Source organism: Petromyzon marinus, chromosome 62 (genome assembly GCF_048934315.1).
Source record: "Petromyzon marinus isolate PM22_M1 ecotype Great Lakes invasive population chromosome 62, UKy_Petmar_22M1.pri1.0, whole genome shotgun sequence".
NCBI classification, from domain to species: Eukaryota; Metazoa; Chordata; class Hyperoartia; order Petromyzontiformes; family Petromyzontidae; genus Petromyzon; species Petromyzon marinus.
The window spans coordinates 10,457,484-10,485,440 of NC_133728.1; the positions used below are offsets into that span (position 1 = coordinate 10,457,484).

General features: G+C 51.7%; 1 protein-coding gene across 1 annotated transcript in view; it reads right to left on the minus strand.

Moving 5' to 3' along the window:
• The window catches only part of LOC116955863 (uncharacterized), a 51,649-nt gene extending 36,076 nt beyond the window's left edge, over positions 1–15,573 (minus strand). Inside the window, exons 1-2 of the mRNA XM_076053763.1 lie at positions 15,415–15,573; positions 4,878–4,944 (exon numbers count right to left, since the gene is read on the minus strand). Of these exons, the coding sequence (XP_075909878.1) occupies positions 4,878–4,942 (65 nt within the window). The 5' untranslated portion in view covers positions 4,943–4,944; positions 15,415–15,573. The remainder of the gene's footprint in view (positions 1–4,877; positions 4,945–15,414) is intronic.
• Positions 15,574–27,957: the final 12,384 nt, after the last annotated feature.

Genomic DNA, 27,957 nt, shown 5'->3' on the forward strand with positions numbered 1-27,957 from the left:
ATGGTGACCAAGTCACACAGGACTCTCACACTCAGCCTTGGTGGTGACCAAGTCACACAGGACTCTCACACTCAGCCTTGGTGGTGACCAAGTCACACACGACTCTCACACTCAGCCTTGGTAGTAACCAAGTCACACAGGATTCTCACACTCAGCCTTGGTGGTGACCAAGTCACACACGACTCTCACACTCAGCCTTGATGGTGACCAAGTCACACAGGACTCTCACACTCAGCCTTGGTAGTGACCAAGTCACACAGGTCTCTCACACTCAGCCTTGGTGGTGACCAAGTCACACAGGACTCTCACACTTAGCCTTGATGGTGACCAAGTCACACACGACTCTCACACTCAGCCTTGGTGGCGACCAAGTCACACACGACTCTCACACTCAGTCTTGGTAGTGACCAAGTCACACAGGACTCTCTCACTCAGCCTTGGTGGTGACCAAGTCACACAGGACTCTCACACTCAGCCTTGGTGGTGACCAAGTCACACAGGACTCTCACACTCAGCCTTGGTGGTGACCAAGTCACACACGACTCTCACACTCAGCCTTGGTGGTGACCAAGTCACACACGACTCTCACACTCAGCCTTGATGGTGACCAAGTCACACAGGACTCTCACACTCAGCCTTGGTGGTGACCAAGTCACACAGGACCCTCACACTCAGCCTTGGTGGTGACCAAGTCACACACAACTCTCACACTCAGCCCTGATGGTGACCAAGTCACACACGACTCTCACACTCAGCCTTGATGGTGACCAAGTCACACAGGACTCTCACACTCAGCCTTGATGGTGACCAAGTCACACACGACTCACACTTAGCCTTGATGGTGACCAAGTCACACAGGACTCTCACACTCAGCCTTGGTGGTGACCAAGTCACACACGACTCTCACACTCAGCCTTGATGGTGACCAAGTCACACAGGACTCTCACACTCAGCCTTGGTAGTAACCAAGTCACACAGGACTCTCACACTCAGCCTTGATGGTGACCAAGTCACACACGACTCTCACACTCAGCCTTGATGGTGACCAAGTCACACAGGACTCTCACACTCAGCCTTGGTGGTGACCAAGTCACACAGGACTCTCACACTCAGCCTTGGTGGTGACCAAGTCACACACGACTCTCACACTCAGCCTTGATGGTGACCAAGTCACACAGGACTCTCACATTGAGCCTTGGTGGTGACCAAGTCACACACGACCCTCACACTCAGCCTTGATGGTGACCAAGTCACACAGGACTCTCACACTCAGCCTTGGTGGTGACCAAGTCACACACGACCCTCACACTCAGCCTTGATGGTGACCAAGTCACACAGGACTCTCACACTCAGCCTTGGTGGTAACCAAGTCACACAGGACTCTCACACTCAGCCTTGGTGGTGACCAAGTCACACAGGACTCTCACACTCAGCCTTGGTGGTGACCAAGTCACACAGGACTCTCACACTCAGCCTTGGTAGTGACCAAGTCACACAGGACACTCACACTCAGCCTTGGTGGTGACCAAGTCACACAGGACTCTCACACTCAGCCTTGGTAGTGACCAAGTCACACAGGACTCTCACACTCAGCCTTGGTGGTGACCAAGTCACACACGACTCTCACACTCAGCCTTGGTGGTGACCAAGTCACACAGGACTCTCACACTCAGCCTTAGTGGTGACCAAGTCACACACGACGCTCACACTCAGCCTTGGTAGTGACCAAGTCACACAGGACTCTCACACTTAGCCTTGGTGGTGACCAAGTCACACACGACTCTCACACTCAGCCTTGGTGGTGACCAAGTCACACACGACTCTCACACTCAGCCTTGGTAGTGACCAAGTCACACAGGACTCTCACACTCAGCCTTAGTGGTGACCAAGTCACACACGACTCTCACACTCAGCCTTGATGGTGACCAAGTCACACAGGACTCTCACACTCAGCCTTGGTGGTGACCAAGTCACACACGACTCTCACACTCAGCCTTGATGGTGACCAAGTCACACACGACTCTCACACTCAGCCTTGGTAGTGACCAAGTCACACAGGACTCTCACACTTAGCCTTGATGGTGACCAAGTCACACACGACTCTCTCACTCATCCTTGGTGGTGACCAAGTCACACACGACTCTCACACTCAGCCTTGGTAGTAACCAAGTCACACACGTCTCTCACACTCAGCCTTGATGGTGACCAAGTCACACACGACTCTCACACTTAGCCTTGGTGGTAACCAAGTCACACAGGACTCTCACACTCAGCCTTGGTGGTGACCAAGTCACACAGGACTCTCACACTCAGCCTTGGTGGTGACCAAGTCACACACGACTCTCACACTCAGCCTTGATGGTGACCAAGTCACACACGACACTCACACTCAGCCTTGGTGGTGACCAAGTCACACAGGACTCTCACACTCAGCCTTGGTAGTGACGAAGTCACACAGGACTCTCACACTCAGCCTTGGTGGTGACCAAGTCACACAGGACTCTCACACTCAGCCTTGGTGGTGACCAAGTCACACACGACTCTCACACTCAGCCTTGGTGGTGACCAAGCCACACACGACTCTCACACTCAGCCTTGGTGGTGACCAAGTCACACACGACTCTCACACTCAGCCTTGGTGGTGACCAAGACACACACGACTCTCACACTCAGCCTTGGTAGTGACCAAGTCACACAGGACTCTCACACTCAGCCCAGATGGTGATCAAGTCACACAGGACTCTCACACTCAGCCTTGGTAGTGACCAAGTCACACAGGACTCTCACACTCAGCCCTGATGGTGACCAAGTCACACAGGACTCTCACACTCAGCCTTGGTAGTGACCAAGACACACAGGACTCTCACACTCAGCCTTGGTGGTGACCAAGTCACACACGACTCTCACACTCAGCCTTGGTGGTGACCAAGTCACACACGACTCTCACACTAAGCCTTGGTGGTGACCAAGTCACACACGACTCTCACACTCAGCCTTGGTAGTAACCAAGTCACACACGACTCTCACACTCAGCCTTGGTGGTAACCGGGTCACAACATTTACAATTCGAGTACTCCAATTGTAGATGTTGCAATGGGTTTACTCTCCAACACAACGGTGTGCTGAACTAGTAGCGAATTGGCAGGTTTTGTTTACGTGACAAACCTTACTATACGGCTGTGTCGGGTGGTGACAAGTTTAACTAAACATTTATATTTTCGGGCTCTAACTAACAAACCTCTTTCATGGATATTTTTGTTTTACCAGGTAAGGCCCACTGAGCTATGTAGCTCTTTTTCAGAAGCAAACCTGGCTATCACAAATTACAGCTCAACAAAGTGGCTTATCGTGTGGGAATGCATAGCAACAGCCAAATACTCTAAAACGCGTGACGTTGATTCTAAATGTGGAGGGAAAACCGGAGGGACCCGGAGAAAAATCCCTGCGACCACGCGGAAAGAGAGACACGCAAACTCCACATATACAGGAAGCGTCAGGAACAGGATCGAACCCACGGTCTCCTGTATACCAGGCGAGGTAGTTAACATTTTGCCACCGGGGCACTCACTCTGCAGAGCAGGGGGAGAACATGCAAACTCCATGTAGAGAGGCGCCAAAGTTGGGAATTCAATCCAAGCACCACTTGCTGTGAGGCACAAGTGTTACTACTGTGCTACCCTACCACAGATATGTGAAACACCAACCATTCTATATTTATTTTCCCTTTCAGGGTCAGCATTACTGAGGAATGCGATCGTGAGCCACTGTCAATCCAGTCTCATGGAGACAGCGCGAGAGACACATTTGCAGTTAGACTCAGCTCTCCTTTGGCGAGGGCGAAAACCTGCTGGTCTCTCTGGACTCTCTCTCTCTTGGTGATAAACTCGGGGTGGGATAGTGGTGGTGGCGAGCCTACGGCCTACGGCTTCACGTTGAACGGCCCGCGGAAAACATGCGAGGCCCGTCACCACATTGCAGCGTCCCTGCAAACGATCATGATCCATCACTGCACGCAGCATCTTCAGCCGCACTAATCAGCCACTAAAAGGGGTGAATATATACACGGAAACACTCGATGTCGAAACGCTGCTGTGACTCGTCAGGGTTAGTTATAGGGTTAGTTAGGGTTAAGGGTTAGGTTAGTATAAATGTTGGGGTTAGGTTAAGGCCATTATTTTTTCACATTCAAGAGAGGACTCCCATTTAGGCACACAGAACTTCGAAGTTGAATACGGCTGAGAAGTGCCCCAAGTGTCATCGCATAGAAACAAATGGGGCCTGGTTGTGCAGGCTTCCACTATGTAAACGTATTCTTTAATAACTCCAAAATTCAACATCGCTGTGTTTACAATCATATCGCGCGCACCAGTCTTTCAAGTAGTTCTGAGCCAAAGGTCGTGATAAATCACACACAAAGTGCTTTGCACAAATTAACCGCAATACCTCGCTGAGCTCTTCAAGGAGCACAAACCATCACGCGAACCCCGGTCATCCTCAAAGCGGCTTTTGGCTAGCCGTCGGACAAAGACGGTCACCGCATCGCGCGCTTTCCAGATGCGCTCCTGCTAGCGTCTGCATCGCTCTTCCTTCCGATTGAAAACTAATTTCTTTAGAACTGCTTTTTCCGTTCAGTTTGTTGTCCTTCCTCCGTACTTCCGATTAGCAGGGTTGGTTATGTTCGGTGCCGAAGGGCGATCCGGACATCCGCAGAAGCGCATCTGAAATCGGCGTCAAGGTATAGTGCTTCATTTGTGGCAAGTCCTATTTGTCCATCAGCAAGGGGCAGGAATTACCAGCCGCCACGTGACAAGACACGGCTCTCATTCGTCCGTCCACCACGGACGCACGGGGAACTCGCGAGCCAAAAGAAAAATCACCTGCTGTCGTTTTCCTTGTTTTCCGGACGGAATCTCTTGGCCTCACAATACGGCATGTCCTCCATTTCTGCTGCACGCACACACACGGGCAATACGGGATGTTACAAACAGGGGGAGAACATACACACTCACACATTCACTCTGCAGGGCAGGGGGAGAACACTCAAACTCTCACTCGCACACTCACTCTGCAGAGCAGGGGGGGAACATACAAACTCCCACTCACACACTCACTCTGAAACTCAAAAGATCCTCCACGTAGCCTTCAGCAAAGTGTCAGGGAAAGTGCAACATACCCGGCCACCTTTGTCTCCCCAGTGGTAATGTTTACACACCGCACCAGTACTCACTGAAGGCTGAAAAAACCTAGGGGAGGCCAATGACCGGTTCAAATATTCGTCACTTTGTTATTGGTCGTGAACAGGAATAGATCTTGGGTCGCCGGGTTTGTCACGCAGGGCACTAACCACTGTGCCACCGCTCCACACACTAACCACTGCATAGACATACAAAGATCCCCCATATAGCCTTGTAACAGACTGTTTGGACAAGTTATGTTAGAGAGTATCTAGCAAGGCCAGCACAGAACACAAGAGGTTGGGTGGCCAACACCACGTCCAGCCTCCTTTGTCTCCCCAGTGATGACGTTTACACACCACAACAGGTACTCATTTGATGCCAAGTCGAACTAGAGGAAGCGTAGAACCGGTTCAGGTAATGAGGCACTGTGGCGGCGAGATGTCATCTCCCTCGCCTGGTATTTCAGGAGGCCGTGGGTTTGATCGCGATCCTGACACCTATATATTTGGAGTTTGCATGTTCTCCCGGTGTTCGCATGGATTTTTCTCCGAGTCCACCACTTTTTCCCTCCACATTTAGAAACATGCGTTTAGAGTAATTGGCTACTATGGATTTCCACGTGATAAGCCACTTCGTTGAGCTATCGTTTGTGGCCAAGTTGCTTCTGAAAAAGAGCTAAATAGCTCGGTGGGCCTTATCTGGTAAAATAAAACGTTTAGTTTAGTTTTAGACAATCCATCACTGGTGTTGGCCATGAGCGGGAATAGAACTCGGGTCGCCGGACTCGTAGCGCAGACAATAGTGTTACACACACATACGTAAAGACAAAGATCCCCGCCCCTGCATAGGTAGCTATTATTCAAGCTGTTGGAGAAAGTGCTGCTAGCAACAAGCACGCCACCATCTCCCTCAGTGCGCTCGCACAGCGCACGAGAGAGGGTGGTGCGGCGAGCACCGAGTCTGGCCGGCAGTGCCAGTGTTTGAGACAGCGCACTGATGAGGCTGATGTGAAGGTACGGGAGGGCTTGCTGTTGGCAGGGGCTCATGAGACAGACCCAGGTGCTAATTGGTTAAATACAGTACACCTGTTTTCTCCCCCCATTATACATCCCACTGCCATGGCACTTTGGTCTGTCCCGTGACCTCCTGCCGGCGGGCGTTCGACATTCCACGCGACCTTAACGTGCACATAGCCTGGCACAAGTGCCGCGGTGACGTCACCGCCACTTAGTGGCGAATGTGGTTGCAATTGGACACTCTACATATCTAGTGTATTTTGAATGCAAGAGAAAAAAATCTCCCCCGCGAAGCCTACGGCAGGCTGTTGGGAAAGTGCTGTTCGCAAGCACATATTAAGGCCGGCATGGCACATAAGGGGAACGGTGTGGCCAGAACCACGCGTGGCTGCCTTGCTATCTCCCCCAGTGTTGAACTTCACGCACCACACCGGGTGCTCATGCAAGGCTGGTTTGGTGGTCATAGCTCAGTCACACACAGGAGAAATTGTGTTGTCCACTTGTGCATTAGGTATCCACGTCTTCCTTTGTTTAGTAGTGCCGTGAATTCACGCGGACGACAACCGTCTCTTTTTCCGCCGTCACTTTTATTCCATCGTTCCGTACACACAGTAATTCTCTCCATGCTCCGCCAACTCGGACACTCCGATTTACTTAAGCATCGTCCGTGCATCCCCTTCCACATAGTGTTCCTTCCTCTATCTCTACACACACAGTGTCTTCCCTTCCACACACAGTGGTTCGTCTTCTATCTCCTCACACACAGTATCGCCGCTATCTCTTCACACGCAGTGACTTTCCTTCCACACACAGTGGTTCGTCTTCTATCTCCTCACACACACAGTATCGCCGCTATCTCTTCACACGCAGTGACTTCCCTTCCACACACAGTAGTTCTTCTTCTATCTATTCACGCACAGTATCCTGTCTGTCTATTCACACACAGTGACTCCATCTATCTATTCACACACAGTGACTCCATCTATCTCCGCTAACGCTGACTCTCCCTATCACTATTTACTGTCTTTGGGGTCCGGCTCTCTATCTATTGTTCCCTAACATTTCCAGCTGTCTTCTTCGTATCTCTTCACCTCTCGCCAACAACTGCCCAGCAACAACTCTCCAACAACAACTCCCCAGCAGCAACTGCCCTCCGTTCAAACCACCTCACGTTTTATCCCCTTTCGCATTAGCCCTAATTAATTGCCACGTGGCTTGCTGGCCGTTTTCCGCCAGCTGGCACCTGTCCCCTCCATCAGACATCCAGACGCCACCACTTAACACTAACAGCCTCTCGACCAATCACAGCCCTCGTGCCACGACTCCCTTAATTACTTCGGGTTGTTTACGCCACCCGCGACTCGACCACCTGTTCGACCTCATGTGACCCGTTCTCCTTGTCTGTCTGTATGTACTGTATATGGCCAATTCCTATGCGTATTGTTTACTCCACTACATCACCCCCTCCCCGTGATGAAAGAACCTAGCTGTACCCGGCTACGATATACTCGAATTGGAGTAGTGGAGTGAAGCGGACGGAACGATGACAACATATATACATAACGCATTTGCAATATACAACCATTTTGTACAATCACGCAACGACACGCACACAACACCTTTATACAGAATTCCCAACCCCCAAAGTCAATGTATTGTATTCCTCCTGGAACGGGTTCCCGCTGCCGGTCCATCTCCCCTGCACAGGATACCCTGCGGTAAGGGAGGGCCTCGCCCGTCTCGCCAACGAGGGGCGCTCCTGGGCTCCACCCTGCGCCCATCCCTGTCCCAGCGACACTCAGCTGGCGGGGCTGTCCGTCGTTCACGGTCGAGACGGCCATTGGTCCGGATCTGTGGCCGTTCAATCGGCGTCCGGTCGGTAACCCTGCCCAAAAAGGGCGATCCTGCAGGCACACGGGGGGCAGATCTCTGGGACACGCGCACTTGTGACCTCCCCACAGGTTCGTCGGACACATCCAATACAGGCCGCTCTCGGATGGGGGATGACGCATCATATGGTAACACAAATTACTTCAAGCGCGACAGGTGAATAAAACCATGTCCGACGACCGAATTTTATTCGCACACTCTGATCCCGTAAAACCTCCACAATATCAACGGGCTCCTGCCAGGGGCGATCCCATCACGTTTTTTTAACGAGGACAATAGGGGCTCCCCACGGGCTGGAGGATGGGGCGATAATATCCTGCTCTAGCATTTTATCAACAGATCGCCGAATACATTATTTCTCAAGAGGACCTACATGATGCGAATTTAACCTGATCGGGGGTGCATTCCCCGTGTCAATACGATGCTGCAACAGCGTCGTTCGACCCACGTCGTATTTCCCTGAACTGAACACATCCTTAAATTCCACTAGCAACGCATGCAAACTCCACCGTTGCACAGGCGATAACTCTGGGTTTTGTTTGTAAAGATCCCTTAACCATTCCGGATCGTCCTCCTCCCTTGACAACATTTCATCCTGCCCCGTAGCAAAACATGTTTTTGTTTCTGGACCCGGCGCACCCGTTGCATGCGCCAACGTAGTGCCCCCTTGAATAACAACCTCTTCGTGCCCCGCGTTTACAATTTGAATGAAGGGATCACAATAAGTTTGTATTATGGTCAAAGCTCCTACCACGGTGGGCATTCTCGACACAGCATTTGAGGGTGTCAACAGCACTCCCTCCTGTAGCTCATCCCAAGGCAATTCCTTCTTTAACCGTAGCGGTACCAATATTTGCGATGCAGGCGGGACGTGCACGGTGCGGCTCACCACGGCCTGCACCACAGCGTTCGCCACCGCAAATTTCGAAGGCGTCCCAAAAAATTTCATACATTTCCCCGATGGTAATGCCAAACAACCTTTTCCCACTGAAATATTAATTGGCATCTTTTGCAAAAAATCCGTGCCCAACAAACACGGTACCGCCAAGGCCGTTGAAACCAAAACACTTCCTGTCACAATAACCTCCCCAATTTGAATTGTCGCAACAACGCAGCCTATAATGCCCAACTACCCCCGTTTGCCTCTACACATGGCCCTTCCACTGGCGCTAACGATCTAAGCGACATCGGCAGCGACCGAAAAGTTTGCAACGAAATGAGAGTTGCCGAGGCCCCGGTATCCACAATAACCCGTACCATAACACCTTGAATACATGCCATCACATCCGACGATCCCGGCGCGGCCCCCAACACACGATGTACCAACGCGCCCCACATATCCCGGCCATGCGTACTATCCGAACCCGATGAATACGGTTGAGATGACGCGGATGAGTGATGTGGATAGGGCGGCCGTGTATTGAATGCATCTCGACTCACCCGGGATCCTTGGTCTTGGGGGAACCGCCCGCCGTAGTGGTTCGGCGCCCACGGAGAACCACCTCTTCGTCTCCAGCAGTCGCGGGCGAGATGACCCCTCCGCCCGCACTCGTAGCATGTCCGATGCACGCCGTCTCCATATGCCCCGGGACGACGCCGTCGGTCTCCGGTCGACACCCCAGCCGCCGCTGCCATCGGCGGCGCCTCGTCCACCACCACCGTGCTCGCAGCCCCGGCAGGGGTCGTCAGCGACGGCTGCGCTACCGCCGCCGCTGGTTCATCTCGTATATCAAGGTTGACCTGTATGTTCCTGGCGATCAGCAACGATGACACGTCATCGTCATCATCCTTGTCCGAGAGCGACAAGACGACTTTCAGTTCCTTCGCCAGCTGTAGCATCTTCTCTTGCAGCAGGGAGTCCCAGCCCTCCTCGTCCATCGCCGGGTACGCAACCTGGGCAAAGGCCAGCAAGGCGCTGCGAAATGCCAGGGGGGACTCCGTGGCCTCCCGTTTCCTCTGTTGAAATCGACGTTTGGCGACCGATCGTGGCTCGTAGACCTTCCTCATTGCCGCAATAACACCGTCAAATGTTTTTCTGACAGCGGCAGGGAGTCCGTTAAAAGTCGCCAAGGAGTCATCATCCAATGCCGTCGTCAGTGCTCATAACGCGGCACTCTCCGTCCAATTCAGGGACTCGTAAGCCGCACGGAATCTTCGTATGAATGCCATCCAATCTCCCACTTTGGCCTCAAATCGTTGTACGTGTAGCCGTCGTGGCGGTCCCTCCGACTGGTCGTCTTCGTCGTCAGAATCTTCCAACCGCTCCGGCTGAGCGGCAACCTCCGGCGGTGGACCCGGTACGGGTAGTTGAATGCGGTTCTCTGTCAAGAAGTTCTGGAATTCCTCCGACAACTTCTCCATTCTGGCCTCCCACTGGGTCATGAGGACTCGCCAATCCTCTGGCGATCCCGGGCCTTCAGCACCACTCGAACCGCTGTCACCGTCCGGAGTACTGCCGGCCATCTGGCCGGGCTGCAAATCGTCGTTGTCGCTGTCGCCGCCCGAGTTCACTGGCACATTTATTTTCTTTGCCGCTTTCCTTAACATCGTGGCGTGTTCCGTACTTTTTCTGACACCAAATGTAGTGCCGTGAATTCACTCGGACGACAACCGTCTCTTTTTCCGCCGTCACTTTAATTCCATCGTTCCGTACACACAGTAATTCTCTCCGTGCTCCGCCAACTCGGACACTCCGATTTACTTCAGCATCGTCCGTGTATCCCCTTCCACACACAGTGGTTCGTCTTCTATCTCCTCACACACAGTATCACCGCTATCTCTTCACACGCAGTGACTTCCCTTCCACACACAGTGGTTCGTCTTCTATCGCCTCACACACACAGTATCGCCGCTATCTCTTCACACGCAGTGACTTCCCTTCCACACACAGTGGTTCTTCTTCTATCTATTCACACACAGTATCCTGTCTGTCTATTCACACACAGTGACTCCATCTATCTATTCACACACAGTGACTCCATCTATCTATTCACACACAGTGACTCCATCTATCTCTGCTAACGCTGACTCTCCCTATCGCTATTTACTGTCTTTGGGGTCTGGCTCTCTACTGAAGAAGCTTGATTCCATCTATCACTCGCCCTTAAGATTTGCATTGAACTGCCCATATAGGACTCACCACTGTGATCTCTACATTGGGTCAAACTTAACATCTCTTAATGTTCGACGGCTTGTGCACCAGATCTTATTTATTCACGATGTACTTACAAAAAATTCCGCAGACTACCTACTGGATCACCTCTCTGTTTCAAAGAACAAATTTGACCTCAGGTCTTCACTCATTTACCAGCTTCACATTCCCTATTGCCGTACAAAAACTGGAGGAAGGGCCTTTGCTATTGATGCCCCCAGGGTCTGGAATGCTATTGCCAATAAACTGCAACTTGAATCACTACCTATGAGATCTTCACTCAAAACTGCTCGAGAGTTGTACAACCCTAGCTGCCACTGCTATTCAGTGGCCTAAAATATGGCTCTAGCTTTTGGTGTTATAATTTATTTATGTAGTTTATTGTTAAAAATTCGGTCACAGTCCCTATGATCACTGTTACATTGGATTTATGGCTTTTATTTTGGTGATTTCGAAAAGTTTTTTGTTTGTTTTGGCCATGTTTTTGTTTATTGTAGTACGGAGTTAGACTGATGGCTTTAATCTTAGTTGTCTTGTGGTTGTTGTTATTTGACTTGCATCCCACTGGGAGTTTTGCACACAGCGTTGGTGTACGGTGCTATTTCAGGAATATTTTGATATTTTTTTCCTGTATTTTCTGTTTGCACAGTCACAATCACTTTAAGATGTTTTCTTGTTCATGTTTTTTGTTTGTTGCGGTTGCACTCGATTCAAGAGCCGAATGGCTCACAGGGCTATACCAAATAAATGAACTATGAACTATCTATTCTTCCCTAACATTTCCAGCTGTCTTCTTCGTATCTCTTCACCTCTCGCCAACAACTGCCCAGCAACAACTCTCCAACAACAACTCCCCAGCAGCAACTCCCCTCCGTTCAAACCACCTCCCGTTTTATCCCCTTTCGCATTAGCCTTAATTAATTGCCACGTGGCTCGCTGGCCGTTTTCCGCCAGCTCGCACCTGTCCCCTCCATCAGACATCCAGACGCCACCACTTAACACTAACAGCCTCTCGACCAATCACAGCCCTCGTGCCACGACTCCCTTAATTACTTCGTGTTGTTTACGCCACCCGCGACTCGACCACCTGTTTGACCTCATGTGACCCGTTCTCCTTGTTTGTCTGTATGTACTGTATATGGCCAATTCCTATGCGTATTGTTTACTCCACTACAGTTTGTATCCAATTAAGCAATTCTCGTTGAAAACAGCCATTTATCTTGTCACAATCAGAATATTTATTGATACTGGAGGAATCCGATGAGCTCTAAAGCGCTTCTTCACAGATGTCCAGTGGGGGGCATGGGGGTCAGAACGTTACAACAACAAACGTAATACAGAAACGCAATAGGAGTGCAAAGTAGAGTAAAAGTAAACAAATCTCTATCGAAAACATACAACTAAAACTAACTTTTTTTTACCTTAGCAGGTAAAGCCCCCATTCTTCAGAAGCGACCTCGCCACAAAGGGTAGCTCAAAAAAGGGGGTTTATCACCAGGCGAAAATTTATAGTAGCAGACAATTAATCTGAACGCATGATGCCGATTCAAAATGTCGAGGGGAAAAAACCAGAGGACCCGAGGAAAAATAGCAGCACAAGCACACAATTAAAATATACAGCAGCAGGCGTCAGGGGTTGGGATCGAACCCACGACCTCCGGCATACCAGGCGAGGTAGTTAACATCTCATAGCCACCGTGATGATGATGAGAGAGAGAGACACGCAAACTCAAATATACAGCAGCAGGCGTCAGGGTCGGGGTCGAACCCACGACCTCCGGCATACCAGGCGAGGTAGTTAACATCTCATAGCCACCGTGATGATGAGAGACACGCAAACTCCCAATATACAGCAGCAGGCGTCAGGTGCCGGGATCGAACCCACGACCTCCGGCACACCAGGCGAGGTAGTTAACATCTCATAGCCACCGTGATGATGATGAGAGAGAGACACGCAAACTCCAAATATACAGCAGCAGGCGTCAGGTGCCGGGATCGAACCCACGACCTCCGGCACACCAGGCGAGGTAGTTAACATCTCATAGCCACCGTGATGATGATGAGAGAGAGAGACGCAAACTCCAAAGATACAGCAGCAGGCGTCAGGTGCCGGGATCGAACCCACGACCTCCGGCATATCAGGCGAGGTAGTTAACATCTCATAGCCACCGTGATGATGATGAGAGAGAGACACCGCAAACTCCAAATATACAGCAGCAGGCGTCAGGGGTCGGGATCGAACCCACGACCTCCGGCACACCTGGCGAGGTAGTTAACATCTCCTAAGCACCGTGACGCACTTTTGCTTCCTGTGCACTCCACTCCCCTACAGCCACTGCCATCTCCACCGCAAGCACAACAGGAACTGGCCCCGGGGCTCCCTCGGGAATAACGTCCAGCGACACGCGGCGGATCGCTTAGAAGCGAGAGACGCAGGATTACAGATCCACAGAGGGCAGAGCCAGCACAGCAGAGATCCAAGATTCAAAGCCAGGTTTGCAGCCGCTGACCGTGGTTAACTATAAACTAAAGCTATTTTTATATATATTGCCAGGTAAGACCCTGGCTATCACATATGATAGCGCGACAAAACGGCTCAGCATCAACATGGACATTGGAATCACTTTGCGGGACCCCGGGGTCCCGCCAAAAATCAGGTCAATAATAATAATAATTATTTTTCGATTTAAAGCTTTCGTGACTGCAATGATTCATCTTCTTTGGTTCTCATTCTACGTGACTTTACCGAAAGAACCAAAGAAGAATAATAATTATTATTTTTATTTTAAAGTCCGCCCACTCGTGATCCAGCAAGGACACCGGACGGACCCCGCCAGGGCCGCTGTTCATTCTTGCTTGCCAACAAGCGCCAGCAGCAGCAGCAGCAGGCGGCAATCGACACGATGGGCACCACCCCACCGGCCAAACGCGAGCCCCGGGGGGACAACGCCCTCCGGTCAGCCGTCCATCCTCAGCTTCTTTGCCAAGGCGAGCGCCACCGCCACCCACCCCCCCTAGGCAGTGAATTTAACGTGTTTACGTAATATTTCAAATATTTTACGAAACTTAGTGCCCCGAGTAGCTCTCGACGAGGCCGATCGATTTGACCACTAGTTTTTGTTGTCGCTACGCTGGTTTTTCCCCACCCCGGGGTAGTGATGGTAGCCCCGGGGTCCCGCCAATTGCTTCAATTATAGATGCCAAAACGGTACTCGAAATGTGGTGGGGGGGGGGGGGGGGGAAACCCGGAGGACCCGGAGAAAAATCCACGCGACCACGGGGAGAGAGAGAGACAACGCGCGAACTTCGAACACACAATCTAGATTTGAACATACAGCAGGTGTCTGTGTAACCTGATGGAACCCACGACCTCCTGCATACCAGCCGAGCTTAGCCGTCACCTCCAGGCCACCGCAGCGCCGAACAATCATCACAATCACAGCACAAGTGGCCGCTACAGAGACATTTCCTCTTCAGATGTCATTCCATTCGGTGGCAATGTTCATCAACTTGACCGATGAAGCATCGTGCAATTTTTGTAATTGAATTAAAACAGTCTGCCTCAGCAGCAGACCATGCTTTCCCACCTGCTGATGGACGCTTGTGTTGCGCCCGAAACGTCGTCATGTATTTTATACCTACGTGACTTCACTGAAAGAACCAGAGAGAATGGATTCCTGCAGTCGCCAAAGCTTTAGATCAAGACTGCATTAAGAAGTTATTCTCTCTCTGCCAACCGATGACACTGCCCCACTTTGGAATTGCCTCCCATCGCCTGAGGCCCACCAGAGGGAGCTCCAGAGATTGCCCGTGGCATTTGGCCTACTCTTCCACGGTGACCACGGTATAAGAGGTGAGAGCCACTTACGAGTTGACCCCCCCCCCCAACACACGGCGACCTGCCCGATCGACTTAACGTCATTTTAATTAAACTGCCGGGTGCACAGAGGCGGCGTGGACATTTAAGACACATTTAAACTGCTTTGCCGGGAGCTAGAATCTCACCGGCAACTCCGCGGAAGTCGAGTTTATGCGCTCTGGCCATGCTACACACCGCGTATTACACAACAACAACAACAACCTTGTTGCTTCGAGTTGCTTTTAGGCGTGTTGCTCAGCCGAACGTGCCGCTTCAGGGCAGTTGCAATGACCGCGCGATCCGCACGGCGTCTGTAATCACCTGGGGACGTTCCAACACCCGGCTGGGGACCCGTCAGGCTCCACCGCAGCCGCCGGAGCCACCAGCGCCGCCGCCTGAACTTTTTTAAATCTCGTCCGAAACCGGGAGGGGTCACGTGACGACCAATACGAGGAGTCGCGCGTCCCCATTGGCCGGATTCAAATCTGGCTACGTCAACATGACAACAACCAACCGTCGCCCGCCTCGCGCCGCACCCCCCAAGCCCCTCCCCCCCAGCCCAACCCCTCCACCACCAACGGTCTCCACCAGCACACCCCCCCCCATACAGAACGCCCCCCCCCCAATCCCCAAGACCCCGCCCCCAAGCCCCACCTCACCCCCCCAAACTCCACCCCCGACTCCCAACGGTCTGCACCCCCCACCGCCCCCCCCCCGTTCAGCACCCCCCCCCCCGTTCAGCACTCCCCCTCCCAGCCCCCCTCCAACCCCCCACCCCCAACGGCCGGCACGGGCACCCCCGCCCAACGCCCCCTCCCCGCACAGCACGCACGACCCCGCCCCCAAGCCCCACCCAACCCCTCTCAACCCCCCACCCCCAACGGTCTCCACCCCCCCACCGACCCCCCCCTCCCCCGCTGTACAGCACGCCCCTCCCCCAAACCCCTCCCAATCTCCCTCCCCCCAAGCCCCTCCCAACCCCCCACCCCCTCAGTCTCCACAACGCCCGCCCCCCCCTCGCATCACTCACCGTTGGGGGGGTTCCCCTCCCCCCACACGTGATGTCACCCCCTCCCCCCACACGTGACGTCACCCCCTCTTCTCTGCTTCCCCGCCTAATTCCTCTGTGGGTGACGTCACCTCGTCGAGCGGTTGCGGTGGTGGTCCCGTGACGTCACCATAGAGCTTGGACCCACCCCACCCCGACGCAGAACGTCACGGGCCCATGCAGCTTCTCGACAAGAGAATTATGACGTCATTTGTCTCCGCAAAGGCACAGATGTGGTGGTGGTGATGGTGGTGGATAGTGATGCAGTCATCCACTCCTATGCAGGAGGCTCGTGAAGGACGCTGCTACTGGGACAGTTGGAGGCAGTCCGCACTCCAACAACAACGGAGGGCAGAGGAGCGACACTCACAACAAAGAGCGGAGCGCCGGGCGGTTAAAACGCATCAAGTTGGCACAGTAAAGGGACCACAGCTGATGTGCATCTGCCAGTCATTTCAGTTGGTCAACCCATGGATTCTGTCCATAAATGACGTCACGCTATTTTGGACGATTTTTGAGCCCCTCCCCCTCCATCGTCACACGGCATCACAAAAAGTCAGACCCCCCCTCAAATATGACGTCACAAAGCTCTGCCCCCCCCCCTCAAAACCATAAACATTCTTCGAATCGCTTAAAACTATTGTCATTGTAGTGCGTATTTAATGTGGCGCTGCACTCTGATGTAGGAGAAAACATTTAGAACGTGTTGTCTATATTTATTTAAAGTTGCGCATTTTGATGTGACGTCACATTTTTCAACCCCCCCCCCCTCGTCACACATCGTCACAAATGTCTGACCCCCCCCCCCTAGGTGCGTGACGTCATTCATGGACGGCCCCCGTGACCTCCTGGCAGCAGCGAGCATTCGACACTTCACATGGTAGCCTCAAAGTGCACCTGGCCTGGCACAGAGTGGCGAATGTCGGGTTGTGGTATTGCAGTCATCCACTCGCGCGATTGTGATGGAGCCGGAGCTGTTATTGTGCCCACTTGCAGGCTCGGGTGCCGAGTTCTTCTCCTGCCGCACAGGGACAGCTGCCACTGGGGCATGCCCTCTGAAATGTCGATTCATGATTATCTTATTATTTAAAAAAAAAGAGTAAAATAAATGCACGTGAAATTCGAGCAGCGTAAATATGTGTCGTACACCCGTCTGACACGGCCAATTATTATTTATATTATTTTACCAGGTAAGACCCACTGAGCGAGGTAGCTCTCAACGAAGTGGCTCAGCACGTGGAAAATTCATAGCTGCCATATTATCTAAACCGGGGGCATACTCCAATGAAAATAGCTGTTACTAAAAGTAAAAAAAAAAGACTAAAATAAATATTAAGATTTTTTTTCCACTGATCTATGTTATAAATGTAATTTCTGTACGATTCCAATCATTTTTGTAGTCAAAATCGCCAAATTTGCGGAGCTCCGCTGCAAATACAGGAAGAGACGAGAGGTGAGGCAGCGACGAGCTCAGCCTCCCCTCTGATTGCGCAACCCCTCAGTAACTGGATGGAGCGTGGGCAATAAGCGAGTGCCTGTTACTATCTCAGTATGTCACCAATGTAATGTTTGTAGACCCCTTCATTTCATGTCCTCGCCTTCCATACTCCAGGTAGCTTATTTCACGTTTGTGTATAAAGATATTTGGGCTTGCTGGTCTCGTCATGAAACTACAATGAAAAAGCACCAGGGGAGGCAGCTATCACATCTGCCTCACTGAGGGGGACGTGTCTAACACGTCCCCCTCAGTGAGGACACGCCCCCCTCTTTGGGACCACGCCCCCCTCCATGAAGCCACGCCCCCCTCAGTGTGTGAATCTGGCTCTGACACTAGCCAGTGCCTCCCCAGCCATTGACCTCACCGCACGTCACTGCTCTAAACACACGTTGTTTCTAAATGTGGAGGGGAAAAAAGCCGAGGGCCCGGAGAAAAATCCACGCGACCACGGAGAGAGATAACACGAAAACTCCAAATACAGCAGCAGGCATCAGGGTGGAGATCAAACCCACGACCTCCTTACATACCAGGCGAGGGCGTTAACACCTCCTAGCCACACGTTCCAATGTACAGTATCGCTGTTCATCTTGCCTGGAGACTGGCGGTAACTAGGGCTGGAAATGGGAATACATGACTGGGGGAACTCAATTATATTCATCCCCACCCTCGCGAGATATTGTGATGCCACGACCGTGGACCAGCTGCGCAAGCGCCGCGATTGTCCACTACCCCCCACCCTGAGCACACACACACATGCAGCACTTGCACCCACGTAGTAGTGTCCTGGCGGGGGATTGCCTGGCACATCGGGTTTTAATCCGAAGGGCCCCTAGAGGGAGAGTCCCACGGTTTCCCGGTGCCAGGAGATTGGCCGACCCTCTCAGGACAGGTTACGTTGCGGTGCCCCTAAATTGGCTTAAAATTGTGTTGTGTTGCTAATGACGACGCGGAGGCAGGTCCTCAGGTAAGGGCTTGCGCCAGTTTATTAACAAGGAAGGTGGTAAGTAAACACCAGGGGTAGGCGTCCTACATTCGGTCCTTCACGTGGACCCTTGGCTCTATCTACTGCTAGCCTCGGCTATCTCTTTGGGCTCTCTCACTCGAGTCAGGACAGGGGTTCAGCCAACACCGCCCGTCCGAGGAGAGCAGCACCTCCCGTAACTACAGCCGGCTTCTACAGACGTCTTTAGCTCTACCCCTGGCTGTCTCTTCGGCTCTCTTCAACCGCTCACCATCCCGGGCTCCCCGGGCTCCCTGAACGTCACGGGCCCCCCTTAAGTGGTGACATGACATCATTATTCAATTTCCGAAAGTCCACACAGAACCGCAAACTCCCATCCTTTTAAACCAGGACAATGGGAGCACCCCACGGACTGGTTGACGGGGAGATTATATCGGCGGCCAACATCTCGTCGACCGTTTGACGAACGTATTCCTTATCATATTCTTTGAGTCAATGAAGCCACGTAGATATAAAAAAGAATCAAAATAATAGTAATATCACGAAGTTTTGATCGCAACACAAGCAATTGTTTCACCTGAAGACGATTGCTTGTGTTGCGATCGATACGTGGCTTTACCGAGCGACGCAAAGAATATGAATTCCTGCAGCCACGAAAGCTTTAAGTCAAGATGAAGTCCCATTCCTTCGGACTAAACCGAAATGAGTTCTGACGAATGGGAGCGGCGCCACCCGCATCAATATGGTGATGCAGCAGGGACGTGCGGCCCACATCAAATTTACCCTTATTAAATACATCGGAGAATTCCCAAAGCAATGCCTGCAACTCGCCCCTCTGCTCCCACGATAAATCCGGATTACCCATGCACAACAGATCCATCCATGAGTCATCCAACACTGCTTCCCATTCAACCGCGGTCATGACCCGAGTGCTCACATCATCCGTATCCTCACAACACGCCACCGTCGCGTGGGCCAACACTGTACCAGCCTGTATGACCACGGTATCCATCCCAGCATTTAATACTTGTAGGAAGGACTCCTGATCATCCCTCACACTCGTCTGAGCCCCTATCAAAGTCAGCCCACGAACTGCTCTATTTGAGGGGGTTAAAAGAACCCCACCCCAGTGATTTTCTGGTCGAGCCGCTTCCGCAGCCTCAAGGGTACGAGCATCTGTGCCCCTGGGGGAACCCTAACAGTTTCACGCACCAGGGCCCAAACCACAGCGTTAGCCATAAATCGTCCATTAGGGGACTCTAAAAACCCTCAACCGATGTCCCGACGGTAACTCAACACAACCCTGGTCAACTCAAATTTGGAGGGACATCCTCTTTTAAAAAATCTGTCCCCAATAAACAAGGCACCGCCAATGAACATGAAACCAACACCGGGCCTGTCCTTTCAATTTCGCCAATCCATATTGATGCCTTAATTTGGCCCACAATGCCTAAACTCCCACGGATTATCTATGAACATCCGCACTTCAACACTCTGCACAAATCCCCCTACCGTAGATGATCCCGCTCCCGCTGCTATGACATGGTGTGCCAGTGCGGTCCATTGCCCGGACCACCGTGGCCAACCATCACACACCGAAGCACCATCCTCATACCCCGTATCACTATGAGAGGCGATGGCATGTGCACCCGACACTGACTGCAATGGGGATGCATGAGGTGGCTGTGTCGTCGGCCGGGTGTGTGACGCATCGCGACCTGCCTTTGGACCCAGAGGAGCGGACGCCGGCAGGGCGGACGGCGGCGAAGCCAGAAAAAATTGCCCCAAATCAGCACAGCAGCCACTGGAGATGTGGCCCGGCAGGCGGAGTTGCCCGGCTCTTCCTGCCCAGCTACCCCACCAGTGCCGTCACCGTGGAGAGCAGCTCCACGATGTGCGTGCTGAGTGCCTGTGGCCCTTCTCCAGCCGGCAGCGGTGCGGAATCATTGTCCTTCCTCCACTGCCCCACCGGGACCGCCACTCCGGGACCCCCCGCTGGGGCCTCGACAGCCAGGGCTGCCCGAGAACTCTCCTTGCCGTCGTCCTCTTCGCTCGAGGACGTTCCATCCTTTTCTTGGATTCCGCAATAGCTTATTTCCCCCTCAAGGATTCGAAAGGAAAAAAAGAAAATTCCTAACAACCCTACTATATATTAAAAATTCGTTAACACTGCTGACACCAAATGTAGTGTGCTAATTCACAGACACTAGTAGGAGGTACTCTCTCTCTTTTATTCCAGCCTTCACAGCCTTTAGGGGATAACCACCCATCGGTCGGGACAGCCAACATGTTGCCAGACCCACAGCTTGAAGAGGGTGACGATCACAACGTATTTAAAAAGTTTTATTCCAACCATGTACGATCCACTGTATCGAACAATTGCCAAATAGTACCAACAACAACTCACACGAGGAACATTGCCGCGAATACAGGGTCTTTTACAACACCTTAAACCATGGAGTGTACCAATCGCGAAAACTTTGCTGGCCCATCCACTATATTTAAAAACAAGGGTCCGCGGTTGCCGGACCCAGTCTCGTTCCTCAATTCCTGGTGCTATGGCAGAGGACTTTTCCTAGTGCTGCTTGTTTCAATCCATGCCACATGGAGGCGGAGGCCACTGCCATTTCTTTCTTGCTGCGTCGCAGCCCATTTTTGCCTCGTTTACCTCCACCACCCGGCCGATCAGCCTACAGGTTAGGTGGTAAATCTCGGTAGGCGTCATGTAGGTACCTTGGAGCATCAGACCTCTCGCCTTCCACAAGGCTTCTTTTATAGCCCCACACAACGGCACATGTCTGAGACCAAGCCCTTCCTGCTTTCCGTTGAAAAACTCCCCAAATAACATTTGGCATTGTGACCTTGACCGGATAAAACCGGGCTAGCAAAGGCTGGCACAGTTTCGCACAAAAAGATGACTTGTATACTCGTCCGAATTACAGCCCCTTGGGCATTTAGGGGTGCGGGCCATATGGCGAAAATGCATAAACGCTCTGCATGGCAACCTGTCCCAGGCCACCAACCAAGATCTACCCCTTTGTGTCTTCGTTAAAGCCTCAGATGCCACGTTCTCCCATATTTGATGGTGGAGGACACTCCGTGCGCCTGGTACCTCTGTGCAGGCTTCCCTTTTGTCAATCTCGACAAGGACACTCCGTGGGTGCCACGACTCCTTTACTAGAGTCGGCGCGTATTCTGCGATGTACTTGTTTACCGTGGCACATAGCCACCCTTGCATCCAGGTGAGGGGCTTTCCGCAAGGCAATGGAGCCATCCCTAATCTACGAAGGAGCCATGCCAGCCTAAACTGTAAAAAATGAGGCCTTTGCCTGGGACCCATCTGAAAAAAAAAGCGGAGCATATTACAAACAAAAATCGTAGTCAGGGTACGCGCGACGTCAGGGGCTCCCCTCCCACAGTTCGCAAGGTGTTTGTACACGGTCTCCCTCTTCACCCAGTCCATCCTGCTTCCCCAAATGAACTCGAAAAACAATGTCTCCAAGCAATGCAATATTTCCACGCCTGGCGGGAAGATGTGCGCCAGGTAGTTGAGCGTAGGAAGCATTTCTACCTTCAACATCAATATCCTCCCTTCCATGGTGAGGCTTCCGGTCGTCCACCTGGCCAGCCTGCCCTTCACTGCCTTTATTTTTTCCTTCCAGTTATTTTTTGCAGATTCCTGTCGATAGGTGACCCCTAGGATCTTAATCCCTTCTTCCTTCACTCTCAGTTGTATTGGCCGACCTTCAAAAAGCCTAGGGTCTCCAAAAATCATCATCTCGCTCTTACCCAGATTAAATCTGGATCCCGAGGCCAAATTAAAAAGTCTTGCAAGTTCCAGTACCTCCCAAACCGAGGAGACATCCCTGCAGAACACCACAACATCATCCATATACATTGCTATCTATGCCTGTTCTTTACACCCCGGGATGTGCACTCCTCGATTTCTCTGATTGGCTCTGACCGCCTGGGTAAACGGTTCCATGCACATGACGAATTGGACTGGCGACATGGGGCACCCCTGTCTCACGCCCGATCTAACTGGGACTGCTTCAGAATGGACCCCGTTTATCAAAAGCCTGCTATATAGCTTTTTTACCCACCCACCTAAACGCTCTCCTATCCCCATGCGTTCGAACACCGAAAACAAATAATCATGCAATATGCGGACGAAAGCCTTCTCCTGGTCTAAACTAATGAGCCCCAGTGGTCCTCCCCCATCTACCGTGATCTCTAGGACCTCTCTTAGTAAGATACGATTGTCTAAAATATGCCTACCTGGGACAGCACATGTCTGGTCTGCATGTATTAGTTGTTCTACCACTTTCCCTAGTCGTGCTGTGATGGATTTGGCTAAGATCTTATAGTCTGTATTTAGCAGGGTGATAGGGCGCCAGCTCCCAAGGTAGCTGCGAGCCCCCTTCCCCTAAAATATAAGGGATATTACCCCTCCGCTCATGGACTCTGGTACTGGACCCTCCGCCAAAATTTCCCTGTACAGTTGTAACAAGTCATGCTTGATGGTGTCCAGAATTTTGTATTAAAATCGGTCGGTATTCCGTCATTCTGCCATAGTGCTAAAGCAGCACTGTAGGCTTCTCCATTCTTCGTAGCGTTTGATGAAAGCCCTTGTCACCTTCTCGTCCACTAAGACACTCACATTCATCTTCCAGATCCCTTTTCCTAACCGTAATCTACCCGGAATTCGTAGCCTCGCCGTAATCAGTTTGTGATCCGAAAATGAGAACGGTTCAGTCTCCACATACTCCGCTATAATTTTAGCCGAGACAAAGAGAAAATCTATTCTTGAAAGCAGAGATCCCGAACTACTGGCCCAAGTGAAACCTGGACGTGCTGGGTGCAGCAACTGAAAAGGTGTCAGTTAAATAAAAATCATTAACCAAGGCACTGAGTTTCCTAGAAGAGGGGTCTATCTTACGGCCCTCAGAAGTAGACAGCACATCTGACAGGCTGAGTGGGCAGTTGAAATCACCCCCCAATACGACATGCCTCTGCGTAACCATCAGGGCAGCTATATTACCCCATAGTTCCACTCTCTCCGCATACCGCGTGGGGGCGTATACGTTGATTAGGCGTACTGCAGCTCCGTCGTATGTGGCGTCGACATATTGCAGACAGCCAGGGACCACTTCCTGGGCCTCCCATACCTCGACCCTTCTACGTCCTAGGAGGATGGCTACCCCAGTGTACTTATTAGCGTTGCTCCCGGATCAGAAACAGTGCCTGTCCCAGGGCTCCAACAGCTTCGCCCGGCCGAGGGAGTACGGCAGGTGGCATTCCTGCAGGAAATAAATGTCTTTCCTTAAAATTCGCAGATAATGCACTGTTGCTCTAGGCTTAGCCATACCCCAAATTCCCCTCACATTGACCGATGCTATGGAGAGCTCCATAACCAGGGGTGTCTAGTCCGGCTCAGAGACATCCTCCAGCAATGAATAACAGTTCTTGTTTACCAAGTCCAGGAGACATTCAGCACTCATGGGTTTCGGGGAAAACCCCCTCTCTTGGCTCGTCTTGGTTGTTATTTCTTCTTCAGATGTAACCAAGTCTGTTGAAGAGTCTGACGGTCGTGGGCTTAACCCAGGTGGCAGATCGCGGTGAAGCACTCGGTGTCCTCCACTTCCTCTTCGCTGTCCTCTCCAAAGACCCCCTCTTGTCACCCTTCTTCTGTTGCGCCCCTTCGCCCTCTGTCGCCTCCACCTCCTCCGCCCAATCGCCCACTGTTGGCTCAGGAGCCACCTCCTCCATCCCATTGGCTTTGGGCCCATCTTCCCGCCGGCTCGCGAATGCTTCCCCTTCCACGGACGGCGTTTCCAGCTCCTCCCTCTCGTCCAACAGGGGCGTTCTCTGGTCAGCAATTTCACCACCTGCATCATCTGTTGCCCGGTTACGCAGCGTGTGCACGACCTGGCCTTGGTCGTCTCCCTGCTCCCTCCACCGGTAGTCTGGTGCTTATGTGCCCGGACCATATTGGTGTATGATTCGTGGCAATTCCGGTACAGATGATCCTTGCTGCCACAAAGGTTACACTGTGCTGGGATTCGACACTCATCTACTTCGTGGCCCAGTGATCTGCAGCGATAGCACACTCTTGCTTCACACGCCGCCGCCAGATGGCCTCGTCCACCACACCTCCTGCAAATTTTGGGTTGGCCCTCGTAAACGACATTGCCCCTGCTACCCCCAATGTTAAGGGCACTAGGGATGTGCTGCAGGGCACCATCCGCAGCTCTTAATATCACCTGCCACTGCCTAGCCCCTGTCCAAATGTCCAGCGAGTCCTGGACATGCTTGCAACTCGACAACAAATGGTAGTGCTGTCGCAACCACACCTCCCGCATCGTGGCCTGGTCGTGATTAGTTAAATAGAAAAACCATCACCATTATTGTGTTTAGTTCCGACAACAGTTGCAGTTGAGCAGCGACAGAGGCCTCTCGCCTGCCTTTTGCTCAAACCGTGTCAGGAAGCGCTGCAATAAGTTGCTCGTCCTAAAACTGACGTCGAAAGCCCTGCCGCCCGGCAAAGCTATTAAACAAAAAAGGTCCATAGGCTCGACTTGCAGCATCCCCACAACCACTGTCCGCACAAAAATCGAGCGGTCCTTCGTTACTTCGTCTGGTACGTCTTCCTTAAAGGCCACCCGAACGCAGTTGTGTCACCTAGCATGGACCGGTGTGAAGCTTACCCCCCGGTCCACAGCGCCAACGCCCCGCACATTCCTGGTGCTGCTCTGCCCCCACAGATTCTGCATCTGCCTTAGTAATCTTGTTCTGGTCACCTTGTGCCCGCTGGCCAGCAGAGTCCTCAGCTTCCGCAGTATTCTCGTCCAGCCTGACGGAAGTCACCTCCCTCTGCGCCGGCACCTCTGCTCTCCTTGGCCGCTGCCTCCAGGCGTCCTCCGCAGCCCGCCACCTCCCAGTCGAGGTTGACACCTGCGCCGCATCGCCCTCCTTCACGGACCCCCGTCCTCCAGGTGGTCGAGTCGTGGCGGTTCCCACCTCCTCAGCTGTCGACATGGCCTGGTCTTCTTGGCTCGCCTCGACAGCACGGGAGTTCTCCATGTCCACCTGCGATTAGGCGAGGCAACCACTGGCCCGACAGCCAGGGTACCTCGCAGGTACGCAGGCCGGTACGCAGGCGGGTACACAGGCAGGTACGGCGCGCAAGATGAGGAATGGACTCTCTCCTACACCGCCCGTGCCTGCTCAAAACAAAGACAAAGGCCACGGCTGTTGAGTGGAGACGATCACAACGACGACGGCACGACAAGTTCCACTCCAGATCGCAGCAGCCCCGACTGTGAGTCGGAGCTCGCCTCATATCCTGAACAGCGTGGTTAGGCTCCTGTTGTATATATCGGGTCTTGAAAAATTAATAAAAATAATAAAATTAAATAAAAAAAGTGTAATTATCCGAAATTATGCTAAATTATGTAATTATGCAAATATGTTATGCAAATTAGTGATGTGTAATTGTATGAAGCGGTGCAAGTGTATGCTATTATGATAATGTATGCAATTATGATAATTAGGCTTGCCTCGTTGTCTAGGGTCATATTACCAATCGGGATAATACGATGAATTGTCTTCTTTGGTTCTTTCGGTAAAGTCACTTAGAAGGGAAACAATAAAATAAAAAAATAGATATTTTATTATTTTATTATTTCCCTTCTACGTGACTTTACCGAAAGAACCAAGAATATGAATCCCTGCAGTCGCGAAAGCTTTAAATCAGAATTGTATGAAGTTATGCAAGTGTGGGTTGTATTATCAATCGGGTTAATACAATGATTCTCGCTTTAACATTTACTGATTATGTCTTAGTGTGTTGATGTCAGGTGTCAAAATTCAGATCTCTTCGCAGGATACAGTTCTTATAATTAAGATTATAATGCATGAACTTAGGAAGGCACCACTCAGAAACTGTTGTGTTAAGCAACTTTAATTTCTAAACAAAAACATAACACTTTAATATGCGAACTCTTATGCTTGGAATGTCAACACAGTACTCCTGGAGATGTCCTCCTCACTGATCCGTACATTTAACCCTCAATGATCACGTTTGTCAAACTGGGTAACAGAACATTCGGTTAATTCCTCAGAGTAAAGCGAGCATACACGGCGATAGGAAAAAAAGTCCTTAAAAATGAATGTGACAATATTCATACGAACAGCAATGAAGAAACATGTCCCGAAAGCAAACGTAGACCTCAATTAATTCATTGGTAAGATTATGCAATTAACGTAATGTCTTGGAACAATGGTGTGCGACCGTGTGCCTGCTTGTCTAGCAAATGCTTCTCTATTGGCTAAGGCATCAATAAATTCGCGGGCAAGATTATATGATCAAAAGAAAGATTTCAACACAATAGTATCCCTGTGAGTGTGTAGATTCGTAAACGTAGATGTTTTTAATTGTTTTAGTTTCATCAATGAATTCATCGGTACAGTTATGCAATTAACAAAAAAAATGACTAAAATACTTCTAAACGACCGTATACACGTAACTCAATGGGCAAAACACAAGAATAACTTTTGGGGTACTCTTATTAGTTCCGATATGTGCGTTATATATGTGTGTTGGTGTATCGTCTCCTTGCTCAACTCTTTGAGTTAAGCAGACGCCGAGGTGGCGTTTCTTGTACCAAACAAAAAATAGTTTGTTCCCTGCTGAGCGATGGGTGTGCGAGTGTGTGCGTGCCATACACACGGCTCTCCCTCCCTCTCTCTCGAGGCGGCAGCTGCTTGTCCGCTGCTGGATGAGCTGAGTCGGCACGACGCTTGTCCTTGCAGGTGCTGCTCGATCGCTCTCGCAGCTCGTCCGCTGGCCGCTGACACCCCCGGACGGTGGCGCTGGTTGCGCGCTCGCTCCTGCCCCGTGCACTCTGGCGATGCACGATGCGCGATTGCTCTTCCAGCACGCTCGTTGGTCGCCGACGCCTGGTGCTTTCCGCCCTTTCTCCAGGTTGATTGCTTGTCGTTGCTCGTCGCTCTTCATCTCTCTTTCTCTCTGGCTCTCTCCTTGATCGTGCCGCTGCCGGGTGGGAGCTGGCGCTCGATGCAGAGTTAAAACTTCGAGCGATGCTTCGTCTGTCAGCGCCCGAACTCGCACTCGGTGACACATCGCTACTCGGCAAGCCTCGTCGTCAGCCCACCCCTCGGTGCTTGCCGCAGCAAGGCTCAACTCTTTGCGTTGACTTCGTAGACTCGTGGCTTCTGCTGATGCCGCTCCCTTGTGTGTCTGTGGTTCTCTATGTGTGTATGTGGGTCTCTATGTGTGTCTGTGGGTCTCTATGTGTGTATGTGGGTCTCTATGTGTGTCTGTGGGTCTCTATG